The following is a 17,904-nucleotide window of genomic DNA, read 5'->3' as shown; positions in this document are numbered from 1 at the left end:
CACATTATGACCTATAATATGTAGGAATTTAGCGACTTGCTCTTCAACGGTAGAGCGAATTGAATCCTTTACTCTACCAGTTTCTCTTAACTTTTGACATAACTGCCTAAATGCTTCAGGGCCCATACGTATGACATCTCGACATTTTTCAGACGTCAGTAACTGTGTCATTAACTGTGTACGCCTATTTTCTCTTTCCAAATTTTTGTTATTAATTTGCCTAGGCCTATATTGTGATAATAATTCCAAAGAATATAACGTATGCACCGTAACACATGAAAGAGATGTGACACAAATCTGTTGTCTCTTTTCTAAGTCTTCCCTAATACGAGGTAAGATTTGTATCTGTTTAGGATGATACAGGTCAGCAGAGGAGAATTGATTAACTTGAAATCCTGAGTCAGGTATGACGTTCGTTTTGTCTCCTACTATCGCATCTTCGATATTCTCGCTATCCATCTATGAGAATATAATGTTTAGAGTGAACATATAAAAAATTGTTAATCACATGAAATATTAATCAATGCATTGGATAAGCACCAACATTTAGTGGACTTGGCAACTAAAAGTATTTAATAATATTGTCATAAACTAATTTAACCGACCCATAAGAAATCATGTTATTTTTGTCCTAAACTAAAAAATTTTTATTTGCTTATTATTAAATTTATATTTTTTCGTACAAATTTGTATGCGCAAATATATTTATATTAATTACGTCATAAGGAATTGATTAAAGGCATCAAAATTAATAAGTACATATACTACATAAACATGATAATAACATGCGTGGACATAATACAAATATGTATATATGTGTTTATTAAAGGCTGAAGGTACTAGTGGGGAAGTTCAATAAGGGAGAAAAAAGTTTAACAGCAAATATAACCTTAACATAAAACCTTCCAAGTTCTTTAATGACCTTGGATCAACTTCAAGCATATTTTGTTGCTAAGGGACTCAACACTACTAATGTAGTTGCACTCTTGGGTATAATAATCTAGTAATTACTTTTTGACCAATAAATGATTAGCTTTTTACCACTAAGTTTTTGAGTTAACTGTAGTCTTCATGTTAATTCAGTTGATCACTACACTTGGTTGCAATTCAAGTATATAATTAAGAAATCAAATCAATACATAAAAGGAAGCTAACAAAAAAGAAAATTTAAAAAACAAACATGTATAAATAATACTTATAGAAATTCTTCCTATGACATAAACAATTGACAAATAAATTAGAAGAAGCAACCAATTGAAGATTATGAATAGCCAAAAAGAAATTTTCGAAACAATTAAGCTGAAGTGGAACAGACTCCACATGAACGTTAATGAAACCTAACAAATAAGGAATGGATTTATACAAGCAACAATGCAATCAATTTTCAATTTAAAAGTGTTCATCAGAAATATGAGTGACTTAGTTATGCATATGTAACAAAGACACACATAATAATGTCCATTCACATTACTAAATGGGAAAGCTTACTAATCTTGGTAGTAGTTAATAATGTTAATTACTATATCTATTCCTTACTTTCTAATAATTAATAAATTTCATTTTCAGTATTCAAGAGGCCCTTTTATTTGGAGTTTCTGAACTATTGCTTCGAGAAATTTGAAGTGGCTGTCTGGTCTTCAAGAACTAAGTATCCGTCACCCATATGTTTATTCTTTAATTTATTATTATTAGTAACATTCAATTTTTATTTATTATTCGCAGCTTCTCAGGCGTGTTTTCCTTTCTATATTTAGTGTTTTGTTCTTCTCTTGGAAATTTTTTAATTTGTAACTTGTTAAGTAATGTAATGTTAACTTATGTGGCTATAACGACTTTTGTAGGGAAAATACAGATATGGTCATGGATTACTTGATGGGAAGTATGAAACACAAGTTGCTCTTTTGTTGGGTAAACATTATTATGATCATGCTCTGTTAATTTTTTTTTGTTCTTCATTCTCAAATCTCAATATGTATATATAGTGTATTCCCAACAAGTAGAGCCTAGCTACTAGAACTAGAGTAATGGTCAATTTCATCATTTTTTATTGTTATTTGTTATACAATATCAACAATAGTTTAACTCTAAAAGAAGCATTATGAGTGTGTTGATTATCAAAACCTTAAGCCAAAATTAAATTTTAAATTAAAACTTGCATTTTCCTACCTGTGTAAATTTTAAGAATTATTCATTAACATAATCATTATTATGGATTTTTATTGTATTTTATGCCTTATATATTCTTGTGATACACATTACTACTATTGCACTTGTTCAAATATTATTTTATGATACATGCCATTGGTTACATAATTGGGGATTGTATATTCATTTTAAAACTTGAAGAAATTACCTCAAGTATTAATGGTTTATTTTCATCTCATTCTACAAAATATTAACTTGGGCAGGATGCTTCTCATTGTACTAAAACAACTTTCAAGACTCTTATACATGCCTCATATCATGACCCTTCTCATAACACACCATGCAATCCACTTCTCACAAAGAAATAGCACACACAAAGTTAAATGGCATGTTTCAGACCCATATTAACACCTATATGTGCTGTGATGATTTTTGTATTTCATTTTTGGAAAAAAAAAACTACGATTACAACAGAAAAAAAAACGCACCTTTGGCTTGAGAATGTAGGAATGAAGATGTGGTGGAGCTGTCCCGAAGATGCTGAAGCTGCTGCAGCAATGGCGACGGCGTTAGGAAGCTATGGCATCGCTGTTGAAGATGATGCAGAAACAGGGAAAATGGAGAAGAGATACGTGCTTTCCTTTTCAGATTAGGGATTTTGATTTGTTTTTAATGAAAGGGTATATATGTAATTTTACACATTTTTATACTTCCATTCCAGTTTTCTTCGCAAGTTTGGGCAGAAAATTTTTAAGTGGGCCCTACATAGGCTTTTTTATTTTCCATTCAAATTCCCTGCTAATCCAAACAGGGGAAAAACAAGTTTTCCACTCATTTTCATCTTTCCCCTTTTCTTTCCTCACAAGTTCCATTATACCAAACAAAGTGTAAGAGGAAGTCTAATGCGAAGATCCAATTTTACTTTTTTCTAACACTAAGAGGTCCTAGCCGTTAGAACAAGAAAAGAGAAGATTCTCGCACAGATTTCTAGAGGAACCAGGCCCTTTGAACAGGAACTTTGAGAAGCCAATAATAACTTGTCAAATGGAAAATTATTATTTAAATAAATAATTATATAAAATTATATTAATTATATTAAATAATTATATTATAATATATAATTATATTAAATAAATAGATAATAATTAATTTAGTAATAATTATAATAATTATTTATATTAAATAATTAAATAATAATTAATTTAATAATAATTATAATGATTAATTATATTAAATATTGATATTTTATTTAATTAATAATTTATATTAATTATTTAACTAATAATTAATTAAGTAATTAAATTAAAATTAATTTATTAATAATTATAATAATTAAGTAGATTAAATAATTAAATTTTTATTTAATTAATAATTTATATTAATTATTTATACCATAATTAATATTAAATATTATTTATATTTATATTATTATATTAAATTAGCCGTTGCAAAACTAGCTGTTGTAAAATTAGCCGTTAGAAACTAGCCGTTACTATGTTACCGTTATTATTAATAAATTAATATTTTGTTACTCTATATATACCACTTAGATACACTTCTATTCTCACACTCTCTACTACTCTTCTTCATCTTCTTCCAAGTTTACGAAATCAAAGTTCTGCTACTATTATTTTTTGTTTGAAAAAATGGATCCAAACCAACTCAACTCTTTCTTCAATTACTTACAAAACTTTCCTCAAATTCCAAATATCCAACAATCTCAAACCTCAAACTCTCAAGTTCCAAATCAACTATAGAGTTTAATTATATTTTTCTTTGTATTAAGTAATTTTACAAATTAGTGTAATCCCGAATTATATATTGTGTATTATTGTTATATATAAATTTATTTAATATTAATATCTTTTAATAGTGAATTATTTTTAAATTTAAATATTTAAATTACATTATTAAAAAAAATTAATTACATTAATTTTAAGTATTTTAATTAATTAAATAAGTGGGACCACAACAGGGACTAAAGTTAGTTCCTCCTAATGGAGAAGAGAGAGATGCTTTGAGTTTCTATTTACTGCTTATGACGCAAAAGCTGATGTGGAGTTACTTTTTATGACAGGTGGGCCATAAATAGGAACTGGGATGAGTTTCCTACTGGAGATGGTCTAAGAGCAAGTCCAATGCGGAGACCCAATTTTACTTTTTTCTGACACTAAGAGGTTCTAGCCGTTGGAGCAAAAGAAGAGAAGGTCCCCGCACAGATTTCCAGAGGAAACAGGCCCTCTTAGCAGGGACTTTAAGAAGCCAATAATAACTTGCCAAATGGCAAGTTATTATTTAAATAAATAATCATATTAAATAAATAGATAATAATTAATTTAGTAATTGTACTGCACCTAAGAACCTCGGCCACATCCGAGATATACCTCGGCGCAACGGTCGCCTTTCAAAAACCGCCCACATACTCGAATCACGGAGCCAACTTACATGCCAGCATATCCGGATTAATCCACTCACTACAATCTCGGGACACGCTGACCGATCAGACCCGCGCTGAGCCTATAAATCCGAAGAGGTAACATTGAGCAAGACACGGCAAACAAAATACACTCGCTCAATAGAACTACTCAGTTTACCCTATACTACTCATCTTTAACCTTATATATTCGGTTTTAGTGGTATTTTCTCCGGTCACTAACTTGAGCATCGGAGTCCTTTTTGCAGGTACCACGCTCGGGTTCGAGTTCACAAGGATAACGTCGGCTCAGGACTAACATCGGCTCAGGAGCACTCATCGTATCACCAGACCGACGTATAGATCATGCGCAATATTCTTGCCAGAACATTTGGCGCCCACCGTGGGGTCGACGTTAAACTTCTCCCCCCGAGAATATATCTATTTTTAAGCTTACCCATATCTGCACATTTCTCTTTCTTTGCAGGAATAGGACGATGATGGATCATTCCGAAACTCATCACTCTCCCCAGGCAAACGCCGATCTCCTTGCCACGAATGCCGCACTACTAGCAGAAAATCAACGAATGGCCGAACTATTGGCGACAATACAAAACAACGGAGATCGAAAGGAGCATAGCAAAAAGACGAGTCCCGAGCAGAACATGAGCATCAATCAGAGTCCAATGCTAAAACAGCAGAAACTCCCCCCAAGAATGGGAGGAGACGAGCTAATCCATTCTCCGAAGAGATAATGAACTACAAAATGCCCCTGAATTTCACACTCCCGATGACCCTGACCCCATACAAAGTTATCAGAGATCCGAAGGTCCACGTCACCAAATTCAAATCCATGATGTTCCTCAACAGCGATTGCGATCCCATTTTATGCCGCTCCTTCCCCACTTTCCTGGATGGAGCCGCCCTACTATGGTTCTCTAATTTGCCTGCAGGATCCATAACTAGCTTCGACGAGTTCGCCAAGATGTTTATCAATCATTTCGCAGCATCAAAAATATATGTCAGAGACTCGGACTACCTCAGTACAATCAAGCAAGGCCCGCATGAAAGCCTCAAAGAATACATGACGCGTTTCACTACGGCGGTCATGGAGATTCCCGACTTAAATCTAGAAGTACAACTGCATGCTATCAAAAGTGGGCTCCAACCAGGGAAGTTCCAAGAAGCCATAGCTGTGGCCAAGCCGAAGATGCTAGAAGAGTTCCGAGACAAAGCTACGGGACAAATTGAAATAGAAGAACTCCGTGAAACCCGAAGGAGCGAGAGGCCGACTTCGCGAAAAGACGAGGACAAGTCAAACAGGTCCAATGCCAAAGAACATAGAAAATCTTTTAAACTAACCCCAAAGTTTGATTCATATACCAGGTTCAACACAAGGAGGGAAGACATTATAAAGGACATACTCCACAACAGGCTGATCAAGCCACCAGTCAAGGCTGGAACATACCAGGACCATAGGTATGTAGACAAAGGGAAGCATTGCGCTTTCCACCAGAAGTTCGGTAACACCACAGACGAGTGTGTAGCTGCTAAAGATTTGCTGGAAAGACTGGCACAACAGGGGCTATTAGACAAGTACATCGGCTCCAGGAGTCAGAAGGACGCCGATACAAGTAAACCGAAGCATAATTCGGACCGCAGAGACAAAGGATCGTGGCGAGACCCAGTTGAAACCCCGACCACCAAAGGAGTCATAAGCTACATCTTAGGAGGATTCGCAGGGGGAGGAATGACAAACACAGCAAGGAAACGAAGTTACAGAGCCATGATGACGATGGAAGGAACCCCATAAAACTCCCCAACACCAACCTCCTCAGCCGCAATCAACTTCAGTGCTCGTGACTTCAAATCAAGAGCGCCAAACCTGGATGACCCAATCGTAATTTCGGTGAGCATGGGACCATTAACCGTGAAAAAGGTGCTGCTCGATCCAGGAAGCAGCGCCAATGTCCTGTTCTATTCCACATTCAAAAAGATGCAACTGAGTGACAATTCACTACAACCGTCGGGAGGCGAGCTGGTAGGCTTTTCAGGCGAAAGAGTCCCTATATCCGGCTACATCTGGATGAGAACAACATTAGGAGAACCACCAAACTCCAAGACCCTGGACATTCAGTTTCTAGTGGTTGACTGCGCCAGCCCTTACAACATCATCTTAGGACGCCCCTCCCTAAACTCCTTCAGAGCCATCGTCTCCACCGTCCACCTGTGCGTCAAATTTCCTTTGCAGGACAACACAATATCAATGGTTCATGCCAATCACAGGGAGGTCAGGCAATGCTACAACGCGAGTTTGCTAAAGACCGCAAAAGAGACAATCCCGAGGATAAACTTGGTCTATAACTCGGAACATATCCCACGACTAACCGACATGGATCCAAGAGATAACCACGACCAACCCTCCCCAACAGACGATCTGGAAAAGGTACAATTACATACAGATAATCAATATACTAACGTTGGATCAGCTTTTTCTGCAGGGAGAAAGCAACATTTGAAGGACATCCTGAAAGATAATGCTGACCTATTTGCTTGGACGCTGGCCGACATGCCTGGGATCGACCCAAACTTCATCTGCCACAAGCTGGCAATCAACCCGAATGCCCGACCTATATGTCAAAAAAAACGAAACTTGGGAGCCGAAAGAAGAAGTGCAGCAGCAATAGAAACACAGAAACTTCTCGATGCAGGTTTCATCAGAGAAGTCCGATTCTCTTCATGGCTGGCCAACGTAGTTATGGTGAAGAAGAATACAGGAAGCTGGCGAATGTGTGCGGATTTCACAGATCTGAACAAAGCCTGCCCAAAGGACTCGTATCGTCTGCCGAACATCGACAAACTTGTAGATGATACCTCAGGATACAAAGTGCTAAGCTTTATGGACGCATACTCAGGATATAATCAGATCCAAATGCACCCATACGACGAGGATAAAACAACATTCATAACCGACCAAGGTAATTTCTGTTACAAAGTAATGCCTTTTGGGCTGAAAAATGCAGGTGCCACTTATCAGAGACTAATGGACAAGGTATTCAAAGACCAAATCGGAAAAAATATTGAGATATATGTCGATGACATGGTCGTCAAATCCAGCTCTGAAGAACAGCACGAAGCTGACCTAAAAGAAGTTTTCCAACAGTTACGAACACATAACATGAGGCTCAATCCCCAAAAATGCGCGTTTGGCGTAAAACAAGGAAAGTTCCTTGGGTTTTTGTTAACAAACCGAGGTATAGAAGCTAACCCAGATAAGTGCCAAACTATACTAAACATGCAATCAACAACAATAATCAAAGAAGTACAGCGACTAACAGGGCGCCTGGCCGCCTTATCAAGATTCTTACCAGCTGCAGCAACAAGGTCTTATCATTTCTTCAAAACAATAAGGAAATTGGAAAAATTCACATGGATGACTGACTGCGAAAAGGCATTTTCCGAGTTCAAGCAAATACTGGCATCGCCGCCTATATTACAAAAGCCAGAGCAAGGTAAACTACTGCTACTTTTCCTTTCAATTTCAGCTAACACTGTCAGTTCTGTGCTCGTAACAGAAACAGGGAACGAGCAACACCCAGTATACTTTGTGAGTAGAGTCCTACAGGACGCCGAGCTAAGGTATCCAACAATAGAGAAACTAGCACTCGGTTTGGTGGTTACGGCTCGACGCCTGAGACATTACTTTCAGACGCACCCGATCATAGTACGCACGGGGCACCCTTTGCGACAAATACTCTCAAAACCAGACTTGGCAGGACAAATGATGAAATGGGCAATTGAACTCTCTGAATTCGACATATCATACCAGTCAAGAGGTTCACCTAAAGCTCAAATGCTAGCCGATTTTGTAGCCAAATTCACGTACAAAGATGAACAAAACAAAAGGTGGGAATTATATGTAGATGGCGCGTCAAATGAAAATGGGTGCGGAGCAGGGATTCTCCTAAAGGATGATGAAGGGGTCTAGGCTGAGCAGTCGATCAAATTCCTCTTCCAAGAAACAAACAATCAAGCCGAATACGAAGCTTTACTGGCAGGATTACGATTGGCTAAGGAGGTAGGGATCTCCTTTCTGACAGTTCACTGCGATTCACTACTAGTGGTACAACAAGTAAGCGGCCAATTTCAGGTACGAGATACACTCTTAGAAAGATATTTAAACTCGGTCAAAACCTTAACACAGTCTTTCCAAAAATTCGAAATACTGCACATACCTAGGGATGAAAATTACAGAGTCGATATTCTGTCAAAACTAGCCACGCATAGACTAACCGAACAAACGAAAAACCTTCACCACATTACACTAACAGAAGCTAGTTTAGATACAAAATCTGTCTTTAGCATATCGCAGGGGGAAGAAGACTGGAGAAATGTATTCGTCAACTACATAAGAGACGGAAACATACCAGAAGGTGAGGAACCGAGGTCATTCAGATACAAAGCAGCTCAGTATACTCTGCTGGGAGCTGAGCTATACAAGCGAGGAATCACCAGACCTCTCCTGAAATGTCTCGGGCCAGCAGAAGCAGAAACTATCTTAAACGAGCTACACGACGGAATATGCGAGAATCATACTGGAAGTAAAAGCTTAGCCACAAGAACCCTACGAGCCGGCTACTACTGGCCAACAATGAGAAAGGATTGCAACAACAAAGTACAGCGCTGCGATGCATGCCAACGGTGCGCACCACTCATCCACAACCCGGCCGAGCTACTGCATGCATCAAACATCAGCTGGCCATTCCATAAGTGGGGGATGGATATACTCGGCCCGTTTCCTATCTCGACAGGACAGGTAAAATTTTTGCTTGTAGCCATCGACTACTTTACAAAGTGGGTTGAAGCACAACCCCTTGCAAAGATCACAGCCAAAAAGGTACAAAATTTCATCTGGAAATTGATAATATGCAGATTCGGTTTACCTAGGAAAATTATATCAGACAATGGCAGGCAATTCATTGATAAGAAACTTGCATCATATCTCACAGATTTACATATTAAACATCATTTTTCCTCTGTCGAGCACCCGCAAACCAACGGGCTTGCAGAAGCTGCTAACAAAGTTATCCTGCAGGCATTAAAAAAGAAATTAACAAATGCTAAGGGGCGGTGGGCTGAGCTCATACCAGAAGTAGTATGGAGCTATAACACAACACCACACACAACAACAAATGCAAGCCCATTCCGACTAGTATATGGAGCAGAATGTATGATACCAGTCGAAATAAGCCAAGGATCCAGTAGAACCGAATACTTCAACGAACAAGACAACTCGACGGAGAGAGAAACCGAGATCGACCTAATCGACGAAGAACGCAACCTAGCTAAACTACGGCAGCAAGGCATGCAAGCGATGAAAAAGAAACAATATAACAAAAAAGTAAGGCCGAGAACACTACAAGAAGGAGATCTAGTCATGCGACGAATGGAAGAGATACGGAAACCGCCAAGGCAGGAAAAGTTAGCCGCAAACTGGGAGGGCCCCTTTCGAATTTCTAAAGTCATCGGAAAGGTAGCGTACTGCCTGGAAACAATAGAAGAGACACCCCTCCCGAACACTTGGAATATTTCGTCCCTGAAAATGTACTACAGCTAAATTCTCTTTGTAATTGCGAGTTGGCCAGGTACTCTTTTTCCTGATCACGAGGTTTTTCCCTAAGGAGGGTTTACTCGGACAGGTTTTAACGAGGCCGACCATCTCATATACTAAGCAGTTCAATTTTTCAACCCATACAAAGCTTAAATGCATATCAAATTAACAAAATCGATCTCTTAAGGCCAGATACGTCGATGAAATATTCAATATCCATAAAAGTCACAGCGTGAGAACTAAACAGACATTCACAAAACATACAAGCACCGACAAATAAAGTCGGAAACAAAGTTCAAAACATTCCAACATAAACAGCAAAGTACAAATAAAACATAAAAATTTCCATCAAGGAGGGAGAATACTCTCATCCTGGTCTTCGACACCTTCATCATCGGCAAGCTGACCATTAACTACAATCTTGGCAACGTTCAACTGCCCGACGTCAAAGTCGGGGGAGAACAATAAAACTTGGCTAACAGCACGGTCAAATCCGGCCAAGAACATGTCGATCTTCTCCTCCTCAAGCTCGTTCAGACGAGCAGTCATCTCACCCTTAACTTTTTCATTCTCCTTAAAGTTAGCCTGGAGCAGCCTGATTTGCTCCTGAAGACGTCCCACTTCGTCTTCTTTCTCTTTCTTCAGTAACTTGATCTGTCCCTTCAGGTCCTCTACTTCATCTTCTCTTTCTTTCACCTTAGCGGTGACATCACTTACAACTTTTTCCTTTTCTTTTAACAAATGCTCTGACGAGGCAGCTTTATCAATCAGAGCCTGCTGCTCCGAACTTAACAGCTCCGCAGTACGACCAACACAAAGAAGCTGAGAAGCAACAATCTATGAAAAGAAGAAATACCTTCAGCAAACTCACAAATAAACAAAAACAAAAAAGACATAAACGAAAAAACACACCTGGATAAACTTGCCCATCCCCTCCAAACCCACACGACGGGTAAGTGCCATATCCCTAGGAAACTAGGAAACACGATCAGCAAGCTCGGCCAAGAGGAATTGATCACTCCAGAGTGAGTGAGGATTCGCACCAGGTAGGAAACCATGCAGCCGACGCTGCCGATCAAAAACAGATTTTACAGCAACATTCTGATCACCCTCGGAAATCACCTCCAGTGAATTCTCTGAGACAGTTTTCCTTCTCTTTGGAGATGAAGGGGCCTGAGCATTAGAAAATACAGCATCCTCAACAGCCTCCTTCACAACCCCAGAAATACTCCCACCCCTCTCACCTTTCTTCTTCAAAAAAGCTTGAAATTTGGCAGAATTCAGATTGGGCATCTTGCTACCTGAAAGCAATAGGAAGGTTAGTAAAAATATAGCGGCACAACGCGAAGACTTGCACAAACAACAGTACTTATATATAATTTCAGCCCTTCAAAATCATTTTCCGCATCGTATTTCAATAAATCAGGAATGGGCAAACACTCCCCAGCAGCGAAATTATCAATCAAAAACTCCAACAGACAGTCCTCCTCCTCGCTCATACCATCAGCCTCAAGAATTTGTAAAGGCTCCGAGCACCAGTACAGAGAGAACTTTTCTATCATCTCTTCGTCAAGAACAAAGGGATATGCAGTCTCTAAAGCACGAATTTTTACAAACATAGACTTAAAATTTTTAAAAGAAGACTTGTAAAGTAAAAAGAGAGAGCGACCAGGAAAACTACTTAGAAAAACCCAAAGCCCCTTCCGAACCCCCTTAGACTGGAAAAGAGAAAAGAAAACATTCAGTGAAGGAGCAACATTCAAGAATTTCATCAGAACTTCAAACGCACGCAAAAATGCCCATGAATTCGGGTGTAACTGTGAAGGAGCACAGTTAAGCTGAATCAAAACCTTACACTCAAAATCTGAAAATGGGAACTTTACATGAAGCTCAGACAAACAGGGAATATACATATAAAAGTAACCCCAGTCTCCCCTCCTCTCACAAACCCTATCCAGACCGGAGCAAGGAAGAAACTTGAAACCAACATCAGACCCAGGTCTAACAAATTTAGCAGGCACTAAAGCCTGAACCGACTTCTGATTACAATAAGAAGAAGACCGAGTCGTTACGTCGTCGTGAACCCAATGATAGGGATTCTCCTTATCCTCCTCAACAACCTTCAACTTCTCTTTCTCTTTTTCCTTAACCATTTTTTCAGAAAAAACAACGAAACCCGAAAGAAAATACGCAACACAGGAAGAAGACAAGAAGACTAACATCTGGAAGACATGGTCCCTAATTCACCAAAATTCTTTTGCAAATACCTGAAGACTTGTGTTTGAAAACGTACACATTCAATTACAACCCACTACTTTAGTGGGAAATACAATAACCCATTAAGTTACGAGAAGGAAACGGTCGGGCTCCCACATTGCTGAACGTGCACAGTAATTACGGCCCAGATAACAAAGTAAAAAAAAATTACTTTTTCCAAAAAAGATAAATAGAGTGGGTGTTTCAAAATGCATTTCTAAGGAAAAATCCGTTCGAATTTTTTGCCCAAGCTTGTGCGCTCGTTGAGCTTGGGGGCTTAGCCATTCAGCCTCTCTGTGCCGAGGTATATCTTCAATAAAAAAGCTCAACTTGCTGCATACACCAAGTCAAGTTTGGGGCTGTGTACTGCACCCAAGAATCTCGGCCACATCCGAGATATACCTTGGCGCAACGGTCACCTTTCAAAAACCGCCCACATACTCGAATCACGGAGCCAACTTACATGCCAGCATATCCGGATTAATCCACTCACTAAAATCTCGGGACACGCTGACCAATCAGACCCCGCGCTGAGCCTATAAATCCGAAGAGGTAACATTGAGCAAGACACGGCAAACAAAATACACTCGCTCAATAGAACTACTCAGTTTACCCTATACTACTCATCTCTAACCTTATATATTCGGTTTTAGTGGTATTTTCTCCGGTCACTGACTTGAGCGTCGGAGTCCTTTTTGCAGGTACCACGCTCGGGTTCGAATTCACAAGGATAACGTCGGCTCAGGAGCACTCATCGTATCACCAGACCGATGTATAGATCAAGTGCAATATCCTTGCCAGAACAGTAATAATTATAATGATTAATTATATTAAATATTGATATTTTTATTTAATTAATAATTTATATTAATTATTTAACTAATAAATAATTAATTAATTAAATTAAAATTAATTTATTAATAATTATAATAATTAAGTAGATTAAATAATTAAATTTTTATTTAATTAATAATTTATATTAATTATTTATATCATAATTAATATTAAATATTATTTATATTTATATTATTATATTAAATTAGCCGTTGCAAAACTAGCCGTTGTAAAATTAGCCGTTAGAAACTAGCCGTTACTATGTTACCGTTATTATTAATAAATTAATATTTTGTTACTCTATATATACCACTTAGATACACTTCTATTCTCACACTCTCTACTACTCTTCTTCATCTTCTTCCAAGTTTACGAAATCAAAGTTCTGCTACTATTATTTTTTGTTCGAAAAAATGGATCTAAACCAACTCAACTCTTTCTTCAATTACTTACAAAACTTTACTCAAATTCCAAATACCCGACAATCTCAAACCTCAAACTCTCAAGTTCCAAATCAACTCTAGAGTTTAATTATGTTTTTCTTTGTATTAAGTAATTTTACAAATTAGTGTAATCTCGAATTATATATTGTGTATTATTGTTATATATAAATTTATTTAATATTAATATCTTTTAATAGTGAATTATTTTTAAATTTAAATATTTAAATTACATTATTAAAAAATTAATTATATTAATTTCAAGTATTTTAATTAATTAATTAAGTGGGACCACAACAGGGACTAAAGTTAGTTCCTCCTAATGGAGAAGAGAGAGATGCTTTGAGTTCCTATTTACTGTTTATGACGCAAAAGCTTATGTAGAGTTACTTTTTATGACAGGTAGGCCATAAATAGGAACTGTGATGAGTTCTCTACTGGAGATGGTCTAAGACCAAGTCCAATGCGGAGACCTAATTTTACTTTTTTCTGACACTAAGAGGTTCTAGCCGTTGGAGCAAGAGAAGAGAAGGTCCCCGCACAGATTTCTAGAGGAACCAGGCCCTCTGAGCAGGGACTTTGAGAAGCCAATAATAACTTGCCAAATGGTAAGTTATTATTTAAATAAATAATTATATAAAAGTATATTAATTATATTAAATAATTATATTATAATATATAATTATATTAAATAAATAGATAATAATTAATTTAGTAATAATTATAATAATTATTTATATTAAATAATTAAATAATTAAATAATAATTAATTTAATAATAATTATAATAATTAATTATATTAAATATTGATATTTTTATTTAAATAATAATTTATATTAATTATTTAACTAATAATTAATTAAGTAATTAAATTAAAATTATTTATTAATAATTATAATAATTAAGTAGATTAAATAATTAAATTTTTATTTAATTAATAATTTATATTAATTATTTATATCATAATTAATATTAAATATTATTTATATTTATATTATTATATTAAATTAGCCGTTGCAAAACTAGCCGTTGTAAAATTAGCCTTTAGAAACTAGCCGTTACTATGTTACTGTTATTATTAATAAATTAATATTTTGTTACTCTATATATACCACTTAGATACACTTCTATTCTCACACTCTCTACTACTCTTCTTCATCTTCTTCCAAGTTTACGAAATCAAAGTTCTGCTACTATTATTTTTTGTTCGAAAAAATGGATCTAAACCAACTCAACTCTTTCTTCAATTACTTACAAAACTTTACTCAAATTCCAAATACCCAACAATCTCAAACCTCAAACTCTCAAGTTCCAAATCAACTCTAGAGTTTAATTATGTTTTTCTTTGTATTAAGTAATTTTACAAATTAGTGTAATCTCGAATTATATATTGTGTATTATTGTTATATATAAATTTATTTAATATTAATATCTTTTAATAGTGAATTATTTTTAAATTTAAATATTTAAATTACATTATTAAAAAAATTAATTACATTAATTTTAAGTATTTTAATTAATTAATTAAGTGGGACCACAACAGGGACTAAAGTTAGTTCCTCCTAATGGAGAAGAGAGAGATGCTTTGAGTTCCTATTTACTGTTTATGACGCAAAAGCTGATGTGGAGTTACTTTTTATGACAGGTGGACCATAAACAGGAACTGAGATGAGTTTCCTACTGGAGATGGTCTAATGAAAAGAAAGGCGGAGGCCCTTCCTTGTCAATGGGAAATTAGTCCTAGATTCAATAGCAGGGGCTTCTCTTTTCAATTCAATATTTTTCAAGACTTCTTGCTTTGTTTCCGTCTCTCCATAAACTAATAGTAGGATCTGTTGCTGGTTCTAATCCTACTGACTCTAAAGGGGGATTAGTGAGGTTAATAGGTCCAGAGGGAAGAAAACCCATAGTTTTCAATGAATCTAAACATCTAATCGTGGAATGTGATCTGGGTAACCGGGAAAGGAGATTCGTGTTGTTCTTCGAAAAATTTAAAATATTTTAAAATAATTCTTGAAAAGTTTTAGATATTTCAAAAAATTTCTTTGAATATTTTTAGTATTTTCAAATAAACTTAAAAAAAAATTTTAAGTTAAAAAAAGTCTATTTTTCTTTACATAATTGATAACTATGGTAGCACAAATAGCTTGAACTGCAAGTCTATTTTATAGAACATTACAACAAATAAATTTCGTATTTTAAAAAATATGAACAAAACATTTTTGCTTTCTTCTTTAAGTTTTACAAAGTATTAAGAACTTCACATTGGAATTTTATAAATCATCTACATTGACTTTGTGATTGACCAAAACTTACAAATTCAACTTTAGAGATGACTTAGTTACCGTTAGACGCAAATATCAAAGTGTTGCTTTCATAAACATTTGTACAAATATTCTCAATTATTTACGTGAAAAACTCTTTGCTAAGTAGGAGTTTTTTCATTTCTTCAAATAACATTAGTTTATTCTCTTCTTTATCATTAAAAAGCGATCATGGAACATGGGAATTTTTTATTTAAATAAATTAAATAAATAATTTATTTACTGAAATAAATAATTATAAAAATTATTATGAAAATACGTCCTCCAGCTAGTGTAAACAAGATAAGACTGGTGTGCGAGACATGTGTGTATCTCGTTTACAGTGTAAACAAAATACGTACAAGTTTATCTCGTTTACACTGTAAACGAGATAAGATTGGGGGACGCCTATATATAGATGTCATTTAAAATAAGGTTCTGAGCCCCATTTCGAACCTTTCCACCACTTTCTCGTCTCTTCTACCCCTTTCTGACCATATTATCAAGTTAGACGAAGATGGCGCGCGCAGATGCACATGATCGGGACATTAACCGGCTGAACGCGACATGACACTACGCCGGGCCAGCCGACTTTGTGGTTAGTTTTATTATCTTGACGTTTATGTAATCCCATATATGTATAGCCATTGTTAGGGTACTTCTCAAGAACTAGAATATAATTTGTATCATTAGGAACAGGTCACTGATAGTAACTAATAATTCTAGGAATGCGATTATGATTTTTTGGTAATTAAGTTGTTAACTACATAATTATTAATTTAGAGTTTAAATGCCGGGTTAGATTTTTTCAACCATTAGGGTTAGTTTATTGGTCACACGTTTCTTAATTTATTAATTTAGTTATAAACTATCCAAGTTTGATAATTAGATTATTAAGTTAAAGTTTTAGAATTGGATTATTAATTACTTTATTGAATGTTTTAATTTCACGTAACGTATTGACAAAATGTGTATTAGTTAAGTAAGTACATATTAACAGAAAATGTCGTGTCAACATAAATTAAGTTAGTACATATGTGTAAATTTTGTTAAGAAAATGTATAGAATAGTTAAGCCAGTTTGATATGTTGATGAACCTATACAAATTTTTATTAGCAATAATTGTGAAATATTTTTTTTTTGTCAGAGGCCTCGCTTACTTCTACCCCGGCGAGTGAGCCACGCGCTTCTACCACCTGACGCCATCGTCCCGTATCTGAGGGAGGCTGGATTCGGCGACACGGTGTCTCTCAGGAATTTCATATTCGAAAACTCTCTAATCACGGCATTCATGGAGCAATGGCATCCAGAGACCCATACGTTTTATCTGCCATGGGGTGAGGCCACTATCACACTGTAGGATGTGGCGTACCACCTTGGGCTACACGCACACAGGGAACCAGTTGGGAGGTGCTTCCATGATTTCTACAGGTGGTACGGCACAGAGACCTGGGATTTGGTGGAGCGGCTACTCGGTGCTAGGCCTTCGGTGGTTCCACAGCAGGTGGCTGATTAGTGTGTTGAGTAGTTTCAGATCTTCTAAGGTAAGAATGACTTAAAGGATGGAAAGGAAACATACAAAAATGGAAGGAAAGCACAAAACGGAGCTTCTGAAGAAACTGGCATCCACGCGATCGCATGGACGAAGCGATCGCGTGCCAAGCGCAAATCAGCAGCGATGTGGCCACATGACTGACGCGACCGCACGCCTTAAGCAGAACGCACATGACGCGGTCGCATGACTGACGCGACCACGTGGCAAGAAAAGCTCCGAATGACGCGACTGCGTGACCCACGCGGACGCGTGACAGAGGCCACGTATCAGAATTTACAGAATACGCCCCCAGTGATTTCTGAAGCCCTTTTGGCCCAGATCCAAGTACAGAACACACAGATTAGAGG

The 17,904-nt window shown here is 36.5% G+C and overlaps 1 protein-coding gene across 1 annotated transcript; it reads left to right on the top strand.

Annotated features, from left to right (window-relative positions):
• The first annotated feature begins 5,348 nt into the window (after window positions 1–5,348).
• LOC112729945 (uncharacterized) lies at window positions 5,349–6,371 on the top strand. The gene has a single exon (XM_025780073.1). It carries the CDS (start codon window positions 5,349–5,351, stop codon window positions 6,369–6,371), a length of 1,023 nt encoding a protein of 340 aa, XP_025635858.1.
• Window positions 6,372–17,904: the final 11,533 nt, after the last annotated feature.

This window comes from Arachis hypogaea, chromosome 12 (assembly GCF_003086295.3).
Source record: "Arachis hypogaea cultivar Tifrunner chromosome 12, arahy.Tifrunner.gnm2.J5K5, whole genome shotgun sequence".
NCBI classification, from domain to species: domain Eukaryota; kingdom Viridiplantae; phylum Streptophyta; class Magnoliopsida; order Fabales; family Fabaceae; genus Arachis; species Arachis hypogaea.
The sequence above is the reverse complement of the archived record's forward strand: the minus strand, read 5'-3'. Positions and strand labels throughout refer to the sequence as shown.

Bases quoted from the DNA above. Each gene is read 5' to 3' on its own strand.
- LOC112729945 (XM_025780073.1), top strand. From the start codon at position 5,349: ATGACCCTGACCCCATACAAAGTTATCAGAGATCCGAAGGTCCACGTC.